This window comes from Amia ocellicauda, chromosome 7, assembly GCF_036373705.1.
Source record: "Amia ocellicauda isolate fAmiCal2 chromosome 7, fAmiCal2.hap1, whole genome shotgun sequence".
Taxonomy (NCBI): Eukaryota; Metazoa; Chordata; class Actinopteri; order Amiiformes; family Amiidae; genus Amia; species Amia ocellicauda.
In genome coordinates, this window is record NC_089856.1 from 35,208,834 (window position 1) to 35,232,289 (window position 23,456).

At 36.2% G+C, this 23,456-nt stretch overlaps 2 protein-coding genes across 2 annotated transcripts; one reads left to right on the forward strand and one right to left on the reverse strand.

Annotated features, from left to right (window-relative positions):
• Positions 1 to 641: 641 nt before the first annotated feature.
• On the reverse strand, positions 642 to 5,310 carry sptssb (serine palmitoyltransferase, small subunit B). Its single transcript, XM_066709373.1, has 2 exons — positions 5,202 to 5,310; positions 642 to 2,315 (listed from the first exon to the last, which is right to left on the reverse strand). Exon 2 carries the CDS (start codon positions 2,282 to 2,284, stop codon positions 2,042 to 2,044), a length of 243 nt encoding a protein of 80 aa, XP_066565470.1. The 5' UTR covers positions 2,285 to 2,315; positions 5,202 to 5,310; the 3' UTR covers positions 642 to 2,041.
• Positions 5,311 to 17,424: 12,114 nt separating this feature from the next.
• On the forward strand, positions 17,425 to 23,240 carry otol1b (otolin 1b). The gene is made up of 4 exons (XM_066710424.1): positions 17,425 to 17,810; positions 19,518 to 19,607; positions 21,564 to 21,635; positions 22,018 to 23,240. Exons 1-4 carry the CDS (start codon positions 17,432 to 17,434, stop codon positions 22,914 to 22,916), a joined length of 1,440 nt encoding a protein of 479 aa, XP_066566521.1. The 5' UTR covers positions 17,425 to 17,431; the 3' UTR covers positions 22,917 to 23,240.
• The last annotated feature ends 216 nt before the right edge of the window (positions 23,241 to 23,456 follow it).

Sequence of the window (23,456 nt, forward strand, 5' to 3'; positions counted from 1 at the left end):
AGTTCAGCTCATGAACTGAACAAATGCAGCATCTTATTTAAAGTTATCTTATTTAAAGCTACAAGCCTCTTGGTTGTGTTGAAAATCTTACACTTACACTGTTTAAACCTGCCCAATGGGCTGTAATTTTTGCACTTGAGGGAACTGGTTTGATAAACTGTTATTTTTAACTTTACACAAGACTGTAAGGTTAACCAATTTTATCTGCAGGTCTACAGTAGGAACACACATTTATTCTGCTACTAAAATCTGTTTATCTTTGTTATGGTGCATACAACATTTCACACATTTGAGATTTATGGAAAAAAAAAACATCAAGTTCAAAGTTTATGCTCTCTATGCAATTGGAAAAATCCGGTTAGACAGGTTCCACATGCCACAATATGCCTTTTATCCATAACCTACAATGCAAAACCTTGTAACTGATTTGCATTGTAAAAACCCTTTCAGAAATCTAGTATGCTAAGTGTATTAATTTGATACAAAGATCTATATCTTTATAAAGTTATCTCTTTCTCTCTCATATAGATAGAATATAAATAATTATTAGATAATAGATTATTTTTTTAAGTTACAATTTTCAGAATAGATCACCCAGGCATCACTGACAATTGTCAAAAGAAAATGCCATATACAAAGAATTCTTATTAATATTTTATTTACAGATTAGGAAATATTGTTAACATTCATTCTTTTAGCAAAACTATTAATTTTTATAAAAAAGTAATTGAAAGAAAGCATGAAGATAATATTAAATGTAAAAAATAATAATGGACAGGTCAAACACCTCACACAAAATAACACATTACCAACCTCACTGGCTAGAGTGTGCAAGCAAGTTAATGGAAATGTTTTGTTGTTACCATTTGCATTCATAAATTAGCACAAAGTACAACAGTACCCTTTAGATTATCTTCCCCACTTAGACAAAATATCAAGTGAAAAAACAACAGTAATAACAATTAAATATCATGAAAGGAAGGCATCATAAAGAAATGCTGAAATGACCAGTAAAGCTTTAACAGGTTTCAGTCTAGGTAAACCATTGCAGACCTTCATCCATAGTGCGTAAAAACATTATAAAAAAAATAATATTCACAACTGCCTAAACACTCTAGGCAACCAGCAACATACATCAAACTTTGTTATTGTTGTTGTTGTCATTGCTGTGTTCATATGTATTCTTCACGGTTTATTTTACAGAGAACAAAGCAAACCACGAACAAGGACTCCTTTTGTTTCAGTTCACTTTCTTACTGAATAGGTTTAGAGTTAAACCTCTGCCTAGAGTCACTCAAGCATAGCAACCAGGGCTAAACACTGGTAGCGTCAATAATTATTCACAGTGTCTGAAACCTTTTACCTAGTTCTGGCATTCAGTATTTTGAACATTTAATATTGCTTCTGGCATTATAAAGGTATTAATAATTTAACATTATAAAGCATTATATGCAGACATACCAGATCTTATTTTCAGTTTGGGCTCAGGTGTGCTTCATTGTATCAGGCTGTAAAAATAAAAAAACGTATATGACCACATTTAAGTCCAAGGTGCATGCTGTCGTAGAATTCAGGGTGATTCTTGAAATCGTATTGCTTATGTGCAGGAATGTTATATATTCATTGTATTACATGGTTCCCTAATTGCCTTACTGTGAATGTTCAATAAAGAAAGGCTATTAACACATTGTTCTTGTGTGCCAGGAAAAAAGCTATTAAAATAACAGGTGTATATCAACAAAATTGATTACTTTAAGGAAATTAAAGCCTATTTGCATGACAGCATCTACCATGCAAACTAAAATGCATCACAATCAAGCAAAGACACTGGCTTAAATATTGCTTAGAAATGGAGAATTGAAGAAAGAGAAAAAATAAGAAAACTTCCACTACTTCTCTGTGCCAAATCTAAAATAAAGTCTTTTCACATTAAACCACTCTTTTTTTTTGACAGCAGAACAGCAAAAACAAGTTGTCTTCCAATATCTTCTGCAATACAACTTTGTTTCTGATGCTTTTGATGTGCTCTACTGTCCAAATATTAGTTCATCAAGGTGACAGTACTTTCATGTTGGCCTCCAAACAGGCCGGAGAAGAACTCAAGTGCCAGACGGACATGGATGGGAATGAAGACGTAAGACGTGTAAACCACCATTGCAATCATGGTGAACAAAACTGTGTTGAAGATCGACTGTTCCCACGGTTCCAGAACATAGATTCCAGTGATGAGCAGGTACTGGTAATAAGCCCAGCAGAGATATTCCTTCAGGTTCTTCACATCCATCCCACCGTGTTTAAAATGTAGAGGATGGCCACTGAAAGCAAAAGACACAGATGGAACATACACACAAACACACATACAAGAAAATATATCAGTTATGTAAAATAAAGGACCATGCTTTAAACCTGGGTAGGTTGAATCCAGCCTTTGACAGCCTTTCTGGTATTTCAGCTGCAGCTTTAATTACCATAGTCACCTAATTATTTTCTTAATTGGTAAAAAGGAACAATCTTGAATGGGTTGTTAATTAGGGATGATTTAAAGAGACCAATAAAATCTGCTCTGTCCCTCAAAAACTTTCTCTGTAAAGGCATTTGAGTGTTTTATAGATGTTATGTTATGGTCTTTGGAGATTATTTGTGGTGCAAAAGTGGGCATCTCCAATTGATAATGATGGTTTGTGATCTATTCCCTTATGGTGATCAAACTACTGAACCAGAGCAGAAGTAGTGGTTTCTTTACAGTGCATTGTTACCTTGATTTATCTTGTTTTACCTTGATTACCTTTGACTGAGTTGGGAAATACCCTGCCCAGATACAACAAGTAAACTGTACAAGTGTGTTACAAAGGCTTTCTTGCTTGTTATGGAGAACTGGAACCAGCATTTCAGAAGCAGTTACATATTTTCTGCTTTGTAGTACTCTGTTCCTTTTTGTGGATCCCTATCATTGTTAACTTCTCATTCAGTATTAACTGATCCTTGACAGATTGTAGATTTTACCTGGAGAAACGTCAAACAGGTGGTTTGTGGAATTTAATCAAGATTTAATCTATGAGGAAGACAACTTGGTTTTACTTTACATTGCTCTTCCTGCTTCAGCACAAGGTGTGGAAAAATGTCAAACAAAATCGAAACTGATGAATGATATAATAGGCATGCATTATCTACTGATGCCCCCCACACATATAAATAAGATGAAATTGTAAATTGGAATTGCTCTAAGAAAATGTGCCACTGTACACCATGGAAGAAAGTCCACACTGTTTCACATTTCACCCAGAACATGACAATCTCCTTTTTGTGTCTTATGTAATGGTTTCCTTTGGGCATTTTTCAAAAGCCTTATTCTGTGAAACTCCTGTTTACCGTAGACACTAAAGTCACAGTGTCTTGTTACCCTTGCAATGTGCAGCATTGGGCTTGTTATCTGAGAAGATATCTTGTTATGAGTAAAAGCAATTATTGTTTTTTGTAGGGAAAAGGTAAAACATCCACTTCCTATTGATTTATTAGTTCATTTATTGCTGTGTGATGATTGTGGTCTGGAATGACACTAATGACACTAAGTGACACTAATGAAATTACTTCTTGTCACTAATAATTCACCACTACTGTATTCTAGAGATTAACCATATGGTATTTCTTTGTACAGATGAATTGGAGGGTGTAGGGATATACATATATGACATTAGCAGTAGATTTGAAGGGATTTATAGATGTATTAACTATATCTGCTTCTTTGCTATATTTGTTTTATTTAAAAAATGTGTGGACATGTATTTAAATGTTTATTTCTTATCCTCTCCCATGGGGTAAGGCACAGCTGCATTTAAATGGTTCCTATTAAAGCACAAAGGAATACCCAAGGGCCAAATAAACCTCCCTTTGTTTGGCAGGAGTCCCAGGGTAACCACACAGGTGCTTGCTGAGATTGAGAAGTCAGTGAGATCCCAAATATACTGTAGAATTCCCTGAGAAATCCCAGTGAGGGGACAGCCCAGCAGGACGCAGCATGAGCAAATACATGATAGGTGAAAGACTGGGAAATAAAAATAAAATAAACACTTAATATTAAAGAATCCACCTTCAGCTCCCCTCAGTCCCATTTGAAGACCTACAAAGTGAGAATTGAACGGTGGCCCTTTGAGCAGTTTCTAAAGAACAGCATGCTCCAAATGCAAACATTATCTTCTCAACACAAACATGAAGAGATTATTTTAGGTACAGGTATCAACAAAACATAACACTGAAGCCAATATATTAACTAAACTTTATTAAGAGAAAAACGTGTATACAGGAAACAAATAGTCTATATAAGGTGTCTATGACAAGACACCGCTTACTGACTCCTTTACAGTTAAGTGAAAACTTTAAACCCATGCAAATCCATGCGTAAGTTTGTTGCACATCTTTGGTTAACTTCTTAATTGGAAACATGAAGTGCATGGAGCCGGACATGCTCGTTGTTTCTTTGTTGTTTTGAATGTGGGGAAGGGAAGACCGAAGGTATAGGGACACAAACCACGTGATGTCAGTTAAACAGGTGAAAGCACAAAACAGGTCGCGTTCTTGTTGCGCAGATCTGCTGAATTCCTCTGATCTGATTGGTGGAGCAGCGCAGATCTGCGCTACAAGAACGCCACGTGTATCCTTAGCTCCCACGTCAACAGTCTGCTCGGCCTCGGAGCTGCTAGACTTTTACTGCATTGAAGGATTTCTATTTTAATTAAACCTGAGTTTTGAGGCAAGTGTTATAAACCGTTTGTTATAGTAAATTTATATTTACACTATTAGGAAAATAACACTAGGAAAATAAAATCACGTTTCGCAGACTCCGTTATTATACTACTTAAGGTTATAGTGTTAGCATAGTGCAACGTTTTTATTAAACCAATCAAACTGAAAAGCATGGAGATGGGATGATCGGTACATTGATGCATGCTTTAGGCTGTATGAGTGACGGAAAAGAAACAAAAACACGCAAAAAAAAAAGAAAAAAAAACACATTTTGATTTATTTGGCTTTTGCCTCAACATATTGACATGCATGCGTGTTTTATAAAACTCTAAAAGAGGTAGAAGCAAATAATCTAATTTCAAATGTCATGAACGGATTGAGCAGACAGATCGATAATAAAACAAGTGACTGATTTCACCTTTTAACCATAAGAAAGTGGTCAGAAGAAATGCAGCACTCACCTGTATAAGCCTACAGTTATGTCTGGTATAATGTATTGCCGGACCCTGGAGGCAATTGTCGGAGATCCACTATACTGCTCCGTTGCATTGAGTAAACTAAAGCTGCACTACCTGTTTCTTATGTACTCACTTTTTACCCCACCCACCCTTTTGCTTTACACTCACCTGTGTCTGAGAGGTGTCTGTACTTTCAGGTACAGCAAAACTACAATAGGTGCGGCAGACAGGCGCCTGTCCTAGCAACTGCCGAATGCAGCGCACATTCAATGATCTAAATGACGTTTTTCAGTGTGTGCAGATCATCGTTCAATTGTGAAAAACAAAGACAAAAACAACTACAACAACAACTTTCTCCCCACTTCTTGCTGATTGTCTCTAAGGTCCCAGATGCCAGATAGCCCTTACACAGACACTGCACCGCAATCCTGCAGCCTGGAGAGCAGTCCAAGAAGTAACACTTTTCTTCTTTAAAATAACATATATAGGCACTGCAGATACGACACGTGATAGAGATGTCCTGCTGCAAATGCAATATGTAAAAGAAACAAACCAACCAGGAAACAAACAAATAATCAAACCATAAATAAATAACTATATCCCCCCTTTCCTTTGTGATCTGCAAAAATACGCAATGGCGCAGACAGGCAGCACTGCACCGAGACACCGAATCTAACCAGTGAAGGTTTATCTCTTATGTGCCACCCACACCATTTTAACACTAATATATTTTAGTTCAACACAAAACACATTAAAAACGTGGTCTTTTTATGACTCTATCAACCGCACAATCAGATGCATTTTTTTTTTTTTGCCCGAAAGCCGAACTACGGAGCAAAACCAAACGCACAAATGTATCCTATTTCGTTATCTAAGTATACACCCTGAACTTAATATCCAATAACAGAAATACATTGATAATCCGGAATGGGTCGATACGTTCTACAATATAGCATTACTGAAATACTTTCATTAATATTCCCGGCTTGCTGTAGCCGCAATGCACTTTTATTGAGATGCCCTTGAAATCTTGTAACAGACACTGCATTGGAGCAGGATGCTGAGTCAAGCTGTCGTGCATAACGCTGGCTTTGCCAATAAGAAACCTCAAGCCTTAGATTTGTTGTTACGTTTATTTTGTTATTTATATATCTAAAAAGGATTGTACTGATGCAGTCGACATATTATTAGAATAATAATTAAACATTCATATGTCTACTGGCACCTATTTACCCTCACGTCTCTATTCATACTTATATCTTGATTTGAAAATGAATTTTTATAAGTTTGTTTGTGTGTTTCCTTGTGTGGAGCCTAAAACTATACAGCTGGTATGTTTTAGAATAAATTCTGAATGAGTTCTGTAACTGTCAAGCAAGAGAGTGTTTCGGGGGATGTCCAGGGTATGGTGAAGTGTCTGATTGGTCATCTTTGGAAACCAGGTAAAGGTCAAAGGATGTATTTAAGGTGATGTTCTATCATTTGTGTCCTCATCCTAGCTGCCAAAATACTTCCATGTACGTTGTGTGTTACCTTTATACTGTATGTGCTGAAAAGAATAATTAAACAACTGAGTGAATATCTGACAGATGAGAAGTCTTACATTATGATGGTTCTGAACTGAGTTCAGTCTTTCATATTCTTATATGAATGTTTTTTGGCCCTGTATACGGGAAGCCCGAGTGCTTACTATTTAACGTTCAAGTGAACAGAGTATCGTGTTACTGGCAACACCTCTCTAATGGGATATAGTGTTTTATGACAAGGATGGTCATTAATATCCTCCTGCACCATAACCAAGGGGCAACTAATGAATGCTTTAGAGGTCATGCAAGTGCACACACAATTGTTGAAAGCACAATAGCAGTCATATGCTAAAGTCACAAGGCAGTAATGACACTGGTGAACAAGTCATATGCGAAATCATTTCTGAGTCTTTGTGCCAATTACATTAATTTATTTTTCATTTGAGATTAATGCTTTTGTTCATTATACATTTTTTGTGAGAGCTTTATTTTCCATTTTCAACATGCATTGTTGTTCCATATAAGACTAAAGGACTCCTAAAGTTATCAAGAGAGGTCATTTTTTAAATCTAAAATTAGCCTTTCTTGTGTGATACAAAGTGTATTCTGCATGCATTTATACACATGCTTTAGTGTATAATTCAATATAGTTTGCTTTACAAAAACCCTACAAAGCAAACTGTTCTGCACTAGGTGAGGATGTTACTCATAGCTGTCTTTCATGTCTCTGGCTCGAACCCTAACCTGTCATGTGTTCATATGGTAACTAAAGAATGAATCACTTTTGAGGAGGTAAGCAGGACAAACATTCAGATTCTCCCAGTCATCAGCTCTGTTGAGGTTGATTGTCTGCTCTTGTGTTTATTTATTCTGGTTTAAAAAAGTCTAATGGATGTATTAACTCTTCCAGAGGGAGAGCTTAGTAAAACAAATGCACTTTCAAAAGCTGTATGGACTATCCATTCGTCTATCCATCGAAAGCTGATGCATTCTGTTATAGTCGATCTGCTTGTGAGTGAGAGGCTGAAAGGCGGTCTCGACGGTGGTGTCTTTGACGGAGGTGTTGTTGAGCCCATAATGTGTAGTGCTAATCTTGTCTGACAGTCTTAGCCCTGGGATGTGACTCTAAAGGCAGTCTGCCCAGACTATCAATGAGATCGGAGCCTATTCCTCAGTCTGCACAAGGTGACATTTTCCGAAACGTGAAATGCAGCCGCGCTCCTTGCTCGCTCTGCTGTTTAAATCTGACAGTCCTTGTGGTGCTTTCATTGTTAGATTTATGTACACTTCTTTACAAACAAGCAAGTAAATATTCTTAATATGAACATCTTGCTCCTTAGCTGGAAAGGGTCGGGGTGGTATGGTTAGGGCAGTCAAAGCTATTGAAGTTTCAGGTCTAAACATTAGTTATTGATGACTGTAGGATATATAGAGCTGACCCTGGCTGGACACATACAGAGAGATCAAAATGGTATCTGTATTTGCGAGGATTAGAGAGGGTCTAGGCCAGTCAGGTCTATTTATGTATGATTTAAGTTACTGGACCATGGTGAACCCAGGTGGAAACTGGCAACTATTTGGTTTTGTGCTTGCCAATTTCCTAATCTTTTTGGCTAGCAATATCAACAACTGTATCACATTTATGATGTGCACATCTGTTTCTTTGCTTGGAAATATTACCCTGACAAGGCTGTTTCTAAGGAGCAGCACTGCGGTATGACTGGAAAAGTATTTTCATTTTATGAATCAATATTTCAGAAGGGCTACAGCTGAACAGGCATTTGCTTAAAAATAGCAACCTGAGTAATGCTCTGCAAGGACTGTATTCAGGGGAAGTCCGTGTCAGAAGAATATTTAGCATCAGTTCAGGGAGTTACTTTACAGTGAATCAGACTGAATATATTTCTATGAATATATTAAATACATATGATTTTACTCTATATTAGCAAATAAGCCTTCATACATTCCACCAGATATGCAAATACCCAAAAATATTCGAATTAACGAATAGTATATGCTGCATTTATTCTTGATACACTGCGTTCAGTATTTTAAAGGGGTGTAGGATTGTATATTGTTACAAAAGGTTTTTTCATTGGCATCTAGGCCCCAGTATAACCCAAACCTGTGTGTTCACACTTACATTTGTCTTGGTTCCCCTAAATACAGGTCTTCAACCGGTATCAAGGACCATGCTATGTTATCTAAATCAGATGAGAATATACACCGATCAGCCATAACATTATGACCACCTGCCTAATATTGTGTAAGTCCCCCTTTTGCCGCCAAAACAGCCCTGACCTGTCGAGGCATGGACTCCACTAGACCTCTGAAGGTGTGCTGTGGTATCTGGCAACAAGACGTTACCAGAAGATCCTTTAAGTCCTGTAAGTTGCGAGGTGGGGCCTCCATGGATTGGACTTGTTTGTCCAGCACATCCCACAGTTGCTTGATTGGATTGAGATCTGGGGAATTTGGAGGCCAAGTCAACACCTTGAACTCGTGATTCATTGCTCCGTGGTCCAGTTCTGATGCTCATGTGCCCATTGTAGGCACTTTTGGCAGTGGACAGGGGTCAGCATGGGCACCCTGACTGGTCTGCGGCTATGCAGCCCCAAACGCAACAAACTGCGATGCATTGTGTGTTCTGACACCTTTCTATCAGAACCAGCATTAACTTTTTCAGCAATCTGAGCTACAGTAGCTCGTCTGTTGGATCGGACTACACGGGCCAGCCTTCGCTCCCCACGTGCATCAATGAGCCTTGGCCACTCGTGACCCTGTCACCGGTTCACCGCTTTTCCTTCCTTGGACCACTTTTGGTAGGTACTGACCACAGCAGACCGGGAACACCCCACAAGAGCTGCAGTTTTGGAGATGCTCTGACCCAGTCGTCTAACCATCACAATTTGGCCCTTGTCAAAGTCGCTCAGATCCTTACACTTGCCCATTTTTCCTGCTTCTAACACATCAACTTTGAGGACAAAATGTTCACTTGCTGCCTAATATATCCCACCCACTGACAGCTGCCATGATAACGAGATTATCAGTGTTATTCACTTCACCTGTCAGTGCTCATAATGTTATGGCTGATCGCTGTATGCAGTGTGCCTTTTCCATTGAATCAGGAAAGTAAGTTGGCGGTGTGGTTTTGGCTGGCTTTGTACTGTCCCCTCATGTTTTCCTTTATCACTTTGCAAAATTGTCTGCAGTACACATTATTAACCGTTCAAAAACACATCAGTAGGATTTCAAGTACTGCAGCTCTTTCCTAAGGTTATTTGTGAGGCACACTGTTGCATCACAGAACCATTATGCACACATCATGGCTGTCTAACTAGAAGCGTGCTGCATATTTAACAGATTAAAATATGACGTGAAGTACACAAGTTAATCATTAGCAATGTTTAGCTCTGATTGCAATGGTAAATATTTGAAGTTCTGCTATTGCCAATGCCCAACTGTCATACCTGCCTATTCGTAGACTTGCTGTGTCATATACTGTGTTTACACCTCCAACGTCAAACAATGTTAAGTCATTTAAGAAGAGATGTGTCCACAAAGATGGTGTGGACAAGTACAATTTAAAGACTTCTGTGGTCTGACTCTCCGCCATAGCTAAAAATATCAAATGAATTGTGTTTACTCTATCTTCTGGATTATGTCAGTTTGAAAACATGTATTAGATTATTTGTGAAAGTATAATATATTAAATTAAATTGGCAGATAAAAAAGTACACAGTTAAAAGTGAAAGGGCCTTAACACTACAGTAGAATTACCATGGAGCTTTTTTTTGTACAAGCCTGCCATCTGGTGACCTTGTGTGGATGGTGTGGATCCATACAAAAACCACTTTCCTACCACTTCTATTTCACCTACACTTCATGATACATTCTGGATGCATTATTGTTTATAATCCTAACCCTTAGAAATTAGCAATATTTTTGGTCATTATTGCATTTAAATACAAATGATGTTATTTCAGTGTATAGACATTTTGATTAGTATTCCTTGCATTGTTACTTTAAATAAGATCTTGCATAGCATTACGTACCCAATACAGAGACAAGCACATATCCTTAAACAAATGGGATCATTCATTCAATTCCGAGAGAGGGGATGTTAAGAGGCTACAAGTAAATAACTTATATGTACTCAGGCGAACAGTGTAAAGTTTCACGGTCAAAGCTAAGAATTGTAAATCATTTTAAGGTTCATTATGAAGGGCCGTGGAGCATTCAGGCATAAAGCATGGTCCCACCCTATAGAAAACATTATTGTTACAATTACACAATCAGCAGAGCTACCAGATCCCTGCTCTGATTAATGAAGAACAATCTTTCAGCAGTGTTTTTGCACTTAGGATGTACAGTGGATGACTAACTCGCCACCCTTGCAGGTAAAATGTAACCTTGTTTTGGTGTTGATACCATGTAGTGGATTAAAAAAAAATGTATTTATGAATGTCACTATATAGTATTCATGTGTAGGGTTTTTATGTACAGCTCTGGAAAAAAATTAAGAGACCACTTAACATTGATTTCTGAACTTGGAGTAGTCTCTTAATTCTTTTCCAGAGCTGTAGGTTACTGGGCACATTCTAGGATCTCATTCATTAATTGTGTTTTTTTGCTGCTGAGTGATGATGCCTGTATGTTTTGTTTCTTTGTTTTTATACTGAGTATTGGAAACAGAAAAGAGAATGACATAGATGTGTGATGAAAATATATAGCAATTTACATTTTAATGATATACTTTCTTAACATTGTATCTTGTGGTTCAAAGTTGGGAGATCTCCTGCCTTCATATAGACACAAATGTAAATATGATTCCAGTGATAATGTATTGAGATAGGTAATGTACATAGGGGACAGAATTAGCTTCCTCAAGTCTTGACACTTTTTAAACTCTTAAAATGATTAAATCATAAGTATGGCAAAGCAATAAGGAGTTTTCAATGTCTCTAAGGTGACTTCCTTCTTCTATCTTTCCATTTTTCACACGTAATCTGAGGTTTGGGAACAGTCTCCCTCACGTGGCCGAAAGTAGAATGTAAAAAAAACATTCAAACACTAACTGCAGTTGAATAGCAAATATGTCCTTATTAACTGAGTACATGTCTGGTTTGATGTACAAATACCCATTTAATGGTTTACAGTGTATACAATCTGACAAGTAGCCAATGGAATATGACCATGCAATAGAAGCAATCCTACTGACATCCAGTTATTTATTAAATTCCTATGAAGAGCCCATCCACTTTTGTGCCTGTTAAGCTGCAGAAAATGATGAGGCATTACATGAGTTTGCCGGCTGATGAACAGCATTTTTCTGTCTGTGGTAAATTAATTATTTGCATGAGTTTAGTAATAATGTATTAAGATGTCTTCAGAAAAAAATAAAATCCTTTAGTGCTATTTATGTAGCAAGTCTTGTTAATTTGGTTATTCAGTTTGAATGCTAATAGTTACTGATAAGATGAAGATTCAAAATGTGATGTTCTATGTGCAATGATTAAATGTGAGTACACTTCTCAGTATTTGATTGAGAAGAAGACTAGAATGAAATTGAAAGCAAACTTCGTATTTTGGCTTTGAATTACATTTTTTCTTTCTGAGCTGATGGTTAAAATTTCATATATATATATATTAATCAACTAATAGAAAACTCTTAATGGCACTGCATCATATTTATCACTTCACCAATGAAAGATTCATTAAACGCTTAGTGCTTCAACCACATACAACGATCTGAAGAACAAACAGGACCAAAGGGAGATAACGGAGATTCATGTAACAGGTAACTCTTATTCAAATTACTGGGTGTGTTTGATAAAGGTGATTGTCATCATGGGTGTTATGATCAACAGAGGAACTATAACTAATAATAAAATGGTTGGAATTAAGGAACATAGCATGATATATGTGCTATTATTTACGGGCATCCTTCTTCAGTGTATAAATGGTTGCATTAATGCTCTTTTCACTTTACACTTTGTATCGTTTACACTGCTTAGCATTTGAAAAACTCCACTTAAGTTTGTACATCAATTATGTTCTGTATTTCAGTTTGCCTTACATATAAATACATCAGACAAATGAAAAATTATAATGAATGATAATATTATTGCTTATCAGATATAATAATGCAGCAAGTACTGGACAATAGTTATCAGACTCACAGTGATATATTTTGTTAATTATTAAATTCATCCTCCCCCAAGATATTAGCAGAAAAAGATGAGCAGTACAGATATCTAAAGAGGGAGAATAAATAAAATAAAGTGGTGAATGATCAGATATAGTTATTATTATAGTTATTATTCATATGATTAATTTTTTTTTACTTGCTGGATTTGACGTCGGTAGATTTTGTATGATTTTTGATGATTCTTAAATTCTGGTGTGAAGTAATGTAATACGCTTACTAGTTATCTGTGTTTTGCTTTTTGTTATTCTCAACCACACTTAAATCATAATTGGACTATGAGTTTCATAAAATTGTGTATTTTTGTGTTTGTTTTACAGTTCTGTAAATGTTTTGACTAGTTTCTGTTTTAAATGTCCAGCTCCTTGTGACCTATACTTAGTAGTTATCTTTGCTGTCATTACATATACAGGCCTTATTGTTCGGACTGGCTCATTGTGGCACATAGAAACAAAACAGTGAAGTTGGGGAGAAACCCTAGGCCAAAATGGAGTTTTGGGACTGATAATGTGTGAGAATCTGAGAGTTTGAAGCCTTTGGCCTTTAAAGAAAAACAGATTGCAGTATTTTTTTTTTCTTTTTTAAACTTTGACATTCTCCTTTTGTCACAAGAAAGAATTAAATCTTCATCTCCTTTGAACTTTGAAAATGCCATTTAGGTTTTAATGAAATAAAGCTCATGGATACAATTTCTGTTTTTCTTTCTCTTCGTAATTTAAATGAAAATAATGAGATGGTCTTGAAGTATCGAATGGGGATTGCAAGTGTCTTTGTGCAAGACAAAGACTTCTCTCTCTGTTCTTCCTGGATTCCTCATACCCTGTAGTTGGATATTTGACATTTACAGCATGTCTTGTGCTTTTTGATAACATTGTTCTGTTTACTTGTTATTGTGCAGCATAGTTTTCACTCTTTACCTCATCTAGCAATGTATTGCTCGATGCAGATCTAACTGCAGAATTTCAATACAACTTTTCATTTAGATAACATCTATATACTACATTTGAATTGAATTATTTATATTTCACACTGAAAATGTCAATTGAAAGTCTATTGTAGATAAACCTGCATATTTGTATGAAGTGCAAAAATGCAAAACACTAATCATTTAAAAATGGTTTATTATAGTTTGTAAATATTGACACACCAGGAAGAAGTGACACATCAAATAGATGGAAAGTCGAATATTGGTCTGCGACAGTCATGCCGCTGAATTCAATGAAGATATTTGAGTATTTTGAAGGTGATATTGTCATGAACACTCACATTCAAATGCGTAAGGGAGAGCAGGAGTATTATTTATGCATAGACAGAGAACAGTGCCTTGATTTTCTCAGCTCTCTCAGGCCTAGCATTGCTGGATCAACACCAAAACGCCTAATATAATACTGTTGTTATCCTAATGTATTCTAGAACTTCAAAAAGCACCTGACTGGAAGAAAAAGTCTGAAATTCTAAGACGCCTTTTATTGGTAAACACAAGGCTTTGCAAGGTGTGTGTTTACTGTTTTGGCTTAATAGTGCTGTAAAACCTGAGAATAAACACCACTAGAAATTGGCAAACACAGTTTTATCCAGGTGCATTGGTTGAGAGTTTTTATTTTTTGTCTTTATGTGAGTTTCCTTTATGTTGTTAGAATAGGTCTGATGGTGTGCAATATTTTCAATTGTTAGTATTTATTTTTCACAAATTCACTGACTTCAAAAGGAGAATTAGTCCCAAAAATGGTCAAGGTAGAACTGCTAAATTAACTAACCTTCAAATATATCAGCAAGACTTTTCAGGAAATCTTTCGGGGAATATTGAAAAATGTAAATCTGTATGTCAGCCTTAATACAATTTTGCATAATGTATCACTGTATTTAACTTCAGTCTTCAATACCTTTTTACAATTTTTTTTCCAATCTTAATTTAACATAAGTATAAGTGCATAACCAACTAAATTTCATATTTTTTTTCTAAAACAAAATACTGTAATAACAAATATTGATTTATTTTGAACCCTCTGGAAATAATACTAGTGCTCTGTAGAATAGACAGTTTCTGTGCAGTAGACATGGACATTCTGTTTCAAATGTGAATACCCTTTGCATAATTCAGACACAAAATATATTTTATTTATGGGGTGTTGTTGTAATATCTTGAATTATAATGCTGGTGTGTGCATCGTGCAAAGTGCAGAGGAGTAAACAATCTGGTTCGTCATATCTTGCTCCTCTTCTGTGTTTGAAACGAGATCTATAGATTATGGTTGCAGGCTAAAAAGATACTGGTAGATGTAATGAATAAATATATATTTTTAACCATTATTTTGAATAAGGTGGAACTAACTTGTTTCACTAAGTTGATGACTGCCTTAGAAAAGCATACCATTTTTAATAAATTCATCTGACTTTAATCCATTACAACAAATCTGTATACACAGCTAAATTTAAACCCCAGCATCAGCTATATTCATTTAAAATATTCCATGACATCTTTAAAAATGCATGTTTAATTTATAGTTTATATTTTGCTGTTTCACTGTGAATGCTATCTCAAAAGCACTTGGCCAAAAGATGCTGATAAAGAGTTGTTTAATGTGGTTAACAAATGTCTCTTATACATTTCTATCCCATTTTTAAGTGTTTGAGGCAATTTCATATCCTTGGTTTTAAATTCAAGTAAGTACATCTAAAATGTGGGGATTTATTTTTGATTATGAAATGCTTATATTAAACAGATTGTAGAGAATAATCAAGCAAGGGTAATATTTTAAACAGTGTATCTTACATTTTACTTTACTGAAAGCCTATAATTAGGTAACTGTAAAGTTACAATTGCTTTGGTAAACTGGTGAACCGGAGTTAATATACCATGTCTCTTCCTATTTTGTTCCATGGTTTCAGGATATAGGGTCTCTTTCTAACATCGATCAGTATCTGTGCTTTTTGTGACTCTTCTGTTTTCTGAGTGACATGTACAAAGTACTATATAACCAGTGAGTTACAGGTAAGTACAAAGTGTCCATTAAATCTCACAGGTTTCCAGTTGGAAATTTCCTTTAATTTAGTTTAATCCCCTTGATATACGGTAGAAGAATTCTTACAATATCAAGTGACCAGCGTTACTAGTCTTGCGGCCAACTGTTGTATTGAACGAGTACATGAGAGTGGCATATCTGATGTCACAAAGGCGAAGAAAACAAGCACACTACAGAAATGGTCAGTTCAATGAAGTCCTAGCTGTCTACAAACATTTGCATTTCCTCAAGTTTCAAGCCATTTGTGCTATCTGGAACAATTCACCAATCCTGTTAATCCAAAACTGTTATACCCTCTCATTGGCTAAAATGTAAAGAATTAAAGCAAAAAAAAAAAAAAAAAAAACCTAAATTAAAAAAATAAATCGTAGTGTGAATGTAGATGTTTCTAGTTTGTGCAAAGTGCCATTAGGGGATGGGATTAATGATAAAGAGATCGTTAACAAGGTAAGTGTAAATTGCATTAACTCCTTAGAAGTACAAAGGAACATTTATATTTGTTTTTAATAAAAAGTAAACGTTCAATGTGAATTAAGTGTTTAGGTCTGAGGGAATTGTATTTTTCGATTAAATTACTGAAGGCTTAACTGGCAAATTATGGTACAAGTGAGCTCATGTCTGTAACCTGTGTCTGACAGATGGTAAGGGTAGCAATACAATTCAGGTATTAATCAAACCCAAAAGAGTTTTAGACTGGAATAGGAAAAAACAAGTGAAAACAAAATATTGTAATACTTTAATCACTTTGTCATGCACTCAGCCAAAGGAAAGGAACCCAGTCGGTGAAACACAGTGCATCTTATGTGGTTATTTGAATTTAAGGCATCATCTGACTCTTAAAACACTAACTGCTTAGGTAATATTTTTCCATTAGAAATTTTCATCAAACCTATGGAGTTGCATTCTTGGAGAGTAAAATTAATTTGATGATATCCAGTATTCAGTCAGATTACATTTTATTTTGAAATATATATGTAAATTATTTTTTTTATCTCTGTTTGTTCAGCAGAATATTTGTTGTGTTTGCACTTTGTGTTTGTTTTAGCAGCTCCAGCACATTTAAAATACATTGCTTTTGACTCCCGTGTGCCCCCCCTTCCCCCCCAATCTCCATGTTAACCTTCCATTAAGTATTATACAGTTTCAGTGAAATGCAGATTGAGGGGCCACTTTGCTTGGAAGATTGTGATAAATCAAGCCCAAAGTATTTCCCAAGCAAACTTTATAAATGTGTATACAATTTTGCAGATCTTTATCCAACTTAATTAGCAGAGGAGGCTGCAAAGGTGACAATATATACCTAATGCCTGGTTCTCTTATTCTGTTTGCTACTAGTATATATTCCTAATCTATGTAATATTACAAAAAGTTGTATATCTGTCTGTTACCTTTCAATTGTACTAACACAAGTTTATTTATGATGAACAACTCACTATAATATTTTACTTTTTGTTTTCTTTCACAGCAGTAACTGAAATGGGGACATTCTCTTTTCCATCGGCCTTTCTCGTAGCTGTTGTCATTGTGGTGCACATTGCAGCGAAGACGACTCAGTTTCCAAAGTACTTGTACACCAAGAAGCCTCTTCCCGAAGTCCATCAGACCACCACCATCTTCTCCAGTGCAGTCACGGACGAGAACACGGATGGCACTGATACGGCCTCCTCACTTTCCACGGACAGCACCACCTTTCCTCACAACCTTTTCCCAGCGTTCAAGACCATCACCACTCCACCTCCCAGTGGCGAGCATGAAAACTTCACCCTTGATTACAACGAGTGCTTCTTCAATTTCTGTGAATGCTGTCCCCCAGAGCAAGGGCCAAAGGGACAGAAGGGGGAGCGAGGACTGCCAGGTACGCTTTCCACCTGTATATGCCTGAGACTGCCCAGTTTACCCGACACTAATATACTGAACTGACTAAAGAGAACCGAGTTATGGGGACTGTGAATTATACATGAATACATAATCAGGCATAATTTGATGATTTATGCTGATGTGTGTTTAAAGCAATTAAACATGCAAATTAGACAGTTGTTTAGGAAAGTTTAAAAACAAGTTTAAGGACAACATGATATTTGAGGACAATTTCAACAACAAAAGAGAACATATTTATATTAAATAATTATTTGTACTAGAATCTGTACAGATTTATGGAAGATAAGCATCAGATATGTATCAAACTCTATTACTTTTTTTTAAATGCTCAGGAGTGTTTACAATTAAATTAAAAGGATCTCTCTATGGTAGGGCAGTGTACCAGTGTTAGTTGAAAAGTTACACATTTTTTATATATGTAAAAAGAAAAAAAAAGATATTTACAGAATCTGACATTGCTTGAAGCTGAAATTAGTTCATGAATGTCAATTTCATGATGATTTCATGAGGGATAATCATAATATTCATGAACTACTTAGAATGTATTACACAGTGACACTTCATTGAGAAAGAATAATTGGTAAAGTCACAATGGAAAAACCTGAAAGGATGTCTGGTGAAAAACCGACACATTTTTAATAACATTAAAACCTGTCCATGATGAAAAATTGCAAATATTAAGGATGTTTTTGAGTTTTCAGTTTTAATGAAACCCCCAAGGCAGGCATATGTAAAGTTAGACGGGTGAGAAAATGCATTCAATTGTCGCCTCACATTTGTCCTTCCAAACTTTGACTGCAAAGAAAGAGAAAGATGTTTTCCTATGGCAAACACTCATTTAACATATCTCTGCATAACACAATGAAAAATGGACTTTAAGAACCTTAAAATAAACCAAAAGAAATGGCATAATATAGTGCTGTTCATTACTTTATGTCAACATGGTTTTGTGTATTACTTTTGTAGTATTTGGGTTGATTAACTACTTGCTTAAGGTTTGAAGCTTTATAGAGGCTTGTTTTATGAAAGATATAGGCCTACTCATATTCTCATATTCTGAATTCATCATGCACTGCTAAAACATCTCAGAATCTATTCACCCCTGTGATATTTTAAATTGCAATTTCTTTAGAATCTGTTCTCCTTTAAAAAAATAATCCCTTTGTGTAACAGTATATGTTAGTCTTTAAGATCTTAAAAGATAACCAGTGTTGATGTATTTTCCTGAACAATAAAAAGAACAACATTTATTTTATTTGTAATACAAAACTTTGTGTACTTTGTGTACTTTAACAGAGAACAAGCAGATTGATCCATGAACTAATAGTATTTGAATAATCCACAAACAAATAAAGCATCTTTTCCATTGCTACTGCTTGGGCTTGGATGTATACATTGTGGCCTAAAGATCAGTCGAGGTGGCTACTGTTGAATATTAACACGTTTTTATGTCTACTTTTCCTATATAGTTCACAGGGAAGCAAATGTTCTAAAGTGTAGTTGGAGCTTCTTTAAAACAGTAAATTGTACACAAATATATTTAAAGCACGAACTACCACAGAAACCATCATGAATACGACCTTTTAACATCTCCAAAGTTATACGTTGTTCCAATATTGAAGTTAATTATTTGGAAAGAGGTGAATGCTCCTGTGTGCTAAGTGGTGATGTCTTGTGGTTTAAGGACCTCGGGGGGAAAAGGGAGAGGCGGGCGTAAGAGGACTGCCTGGGCTGGCGGGGATAGCAGGGATTAAAGGAGCTAGAGGAGAGAGAGGTGAGTCAATTTTCCAACTGTTTCTTTTCGAAATCAGTTTTGTGGTGATTTCTTTATTTTTTATGTCTCCCTGGCTTTCGTCCTTTTTAACAATTCTTTCTGAAGTCTTTGAAACATTTTTGAGCACTGTATTTTTCCAGAAGGGGATTTGTGCTGTCAGATTAGAGGATTTGACAGGGCTTTTGTTTTTTTACAGTCCAGTTCCCTCTTACAGTATCAGATATCATCCTTGATTCATGAGTCTGTTGCATCTGTTGTAAACTAGATATTGGGTTACAACAATAAATATATCATTGATGTGTTTATTTAGTACTGGATCTTAAATATGGAATACTATACTATACTATACAGTCTTATTAATGCGATTTTGAAAATGATTGCCACATATTTTTGGAATTAGTATTGTTAATAACTAAATCATGTGTCAACAAAAGTACAATTACATTTTCTTAAACAATTAACAAACAACACAACCATTAGCTTGTTACCAGTCATTATCAATTTCATTATTTTAATACTAACCTCAAGATGTGTTAAGGTAGGGAAAATATTAGTTATTATACAACAACAACAAAAAAACACTAACGAACTCACAGTCCACTACTAATACAACAAATGCAAACTCTGCACTGACGTATCTTGTGCAATTTACAGAAATTCAGAATCCTTATAGATATTGCTTAGGGGAGAATACAATAAAAAATACATATAATTGTATCTAGTCAGTTTCATTTCCATTTGACAACGTTAGAGATCTCCAAAGGGGGAGTCTGTTCACAGGCCCTTATACATTGCAAACTGGGACTTTTTTGGAAACAAGTTGCTTATTTCAGTAGGGAGATATTATAATTGCAGATACACCAGATCTGTGAAATGGTTATGACCTGCTATCGCCAACAGTTAGAAAGAATAAATGAGAACATATCCTCATACAAAACCATCAAAAGGGAACCATAAAAACATTCAAATAAACACTGCAGAATAAACAAGAGCAGCTAGTGATGTCAGTGTACTCAATTGATAACGTCTTTGCCTAAATCCTAAATACTTAACATCAATCAGAGCACTCACTACTCTTTAAGACTCTGTGTGATAGTAGACCAATACAATGTCATATTCCTATATAGAATCAACACCTAGAAGTATCTGCTTGACGTCTGTAAATTCAGAATCCCATTACATGTACATTATGTACATTTTAATAGTCTTTTCTATAGAGGACATTGTTTAATAAATGAGCAATTAAGCAACCAAGTATTTAACTCCACCCAGAGCCTTCACAATGTAAAATAAATGGCTTTAGTTTGCCCTTAAGAAACACAGTTTTTCAGTAACAGGTAATAAGTCATAGTGTAAAATCACAATCACAGAGAGAAAATGCAACACCAACACCACCACCAACAGTAGCAACAAAAGTTATTGTAAGTGGATTCAAATATACTACCAAGTAGGAAAGAAGCACAAGCTCAATTTCAAAAATATATAAAAAACGAAAAAAAAAAGCTTGAAATGAATCCGATAATGTCTATAGGGACAGTGGTTGCCAGGGGCTGAAATTGTGTTCATATCCAGGATAATGCACGGGAATGGTTTGTTTACTACAGACGCAAAGCCATCCCATAACTGTGGCCCCATTGGAATGGCTTGATCATTGGTGTAATGTTTATTGTCAGTGCTGGTATTATTCTTCTATTTTTGCTTACTCAGCATTGAAGAAATAGTTTTGAGTAGTGATAGTGGGAAAAAAAAGACTAAATACACACTGGGAGGGGCTCAGACCCAACAGCAGAGGCTCTTATTTGGGATCAGCTGCATTGAAGACAGCTCTGTGATGCCTCTGTCCACCTCTGAGTGTCATGTCTAAAACAAATGAAATCAGTGATACATATTCAGTAATCCCTCACAAATCCATTAAGCCTCAAAAAACAATAATTATTTCTCATTATATTTGATTAGGTGACAAAGGTGATCAGGGAGAAAATGGCATTAATGGGTTTCCAGGGATTCCGGGGAAACAAGGAGAGAAAGGTATGTCATTTTTCCAGAGTTTCACCTGAAGGTTATTTAATATCACCTAAACAAGGAGTAAATAAGATTAAGCATAATGTTTTGTTTATTACTTATTGATTATGCCATTATGTTTAGGGGTGGGATATGGATTCAAAATATCAAAAAGCTAGACCTTGTATGTGATTAACAGCTTTCATTCAGCCAATAACAATTACAATGCATGTAACAAGAATCAGCTGAAATACCAAATTAGATTTGATTGTAAAACAGCTTTTCCCACTCATAAATCAATGCCCTTTAATTTTGACAAGAACCTCAAAGGGGCATGGTTTCACTGTTTCAAGCCTTCTTTGTTCACACCCTTAACTTGACCCCTTATTTCTGTTTCTGTTTCTTGCAGGCGATATGGGGTCAAAAGGAGACAAGGGAAATGTTGGTTTTCCGGGGTTCAAAGGTGACAGAGGGGAGAAAGGGGAGCTATGTGAGAATGGCACCAAGGGAGAGAAAGGGGATCCAGGATCGGTGGGTCTCGAGGGGTTACCAGGGCCAGAGGGGGAGAAGGGGCAGAAGGGGGATCCTGGAGACAAAGGGGAGTGTGGAGCAGTGGGAGAAAAAGGAGATAAAGGGGACACAGGGGAAAATGGTTTGACAGGCATGAAGGGAGATAAGGGAGATACGGGCATGGATGGTGCCAATGGGGCCAGTGGGTTGGATGGAGAAAAAGGAGATACGGGCACCCCAGGAGATAAAGGAGATCCAGGAATTAGAGGTCCCCCTGGTCCTTCTGGCCCAAGGGGCATCAATGGCCCCAAAGGTGACAGGGGGCCAGCGGGCATGAAAGGCGACCGTGGCCCGAGGGGGTTTAAAGGCGGTAGGGGTGACAGCGTGGTGTTGAAACAGTCAGCCTTCAGTGTAGGCTTGTCCCCCAGCAAATCATTCCCCACTCCTGGCTTCCCTGTCAAGTTCGATAAGTTGTTCTACAATGGGGAGAACCATTATGATCTAAACATTAGCAAATTCAACTGTAGCATAGCTGGGGTTTATGTTTTCACCTACCACGTGACTGTGAGAAACAGACCCCTCCGATTGTCTCTGGTTGTCAATGGGGTAAGAAAGCTAAGAACTAGGGATTCCCTGTATGGCCAAGACATCGACCAGGCGTCTAATTTGATCCTGTTAAAGCTATCCCTAGGTGACCAAGTGTGGCTGGAGACCCTGCGAGACTGGAATGGAGCATATAGCAGCAGTGAAGATGACAGCACGTTTTCAGGATTCCTGCTTTATGCAGATAAAGCCTGATATATTTAACTGAGCATGCTAATTCATATTAACATATTTCCTACTTCACTGAAGAACTGAAGAAGAGGTAGCATATCAGTTAAATAAGATATGTCACATTGATTATTAACAACATATCCTTATACTTCCTTGAGTTTAAATTATAACAATCGGTTGGTTTAAGATGAGAGCAGAATATCAAATTGATATAGTTGGCAAGATTGTCTTGGTTTTGTGTGTACCTTCTAATATTAATACTTATGTTAATGATCAGTAAACTGCTGTTAACTGCTTTGTGTTTATAAATATTAGAACACTTTGAAATAAAATCAAGCAGTAAGTCAAGTAATCTGTATTTTGTATTGATTAGAAAATAAACCTATTTACATTGTATAATACTGTTGTTTAATACATTGTAACAACACAGTAGTTGTTGTATTACTATTACTATGTATTACGTAGTTGACGTATGTTGTTACATGAAGACAACTTCTTTATAAACCAAAGTAGTTAATGTATTAACTGCAAGAGCTCAAGAGAACCAATTACCTTTTATTTTAC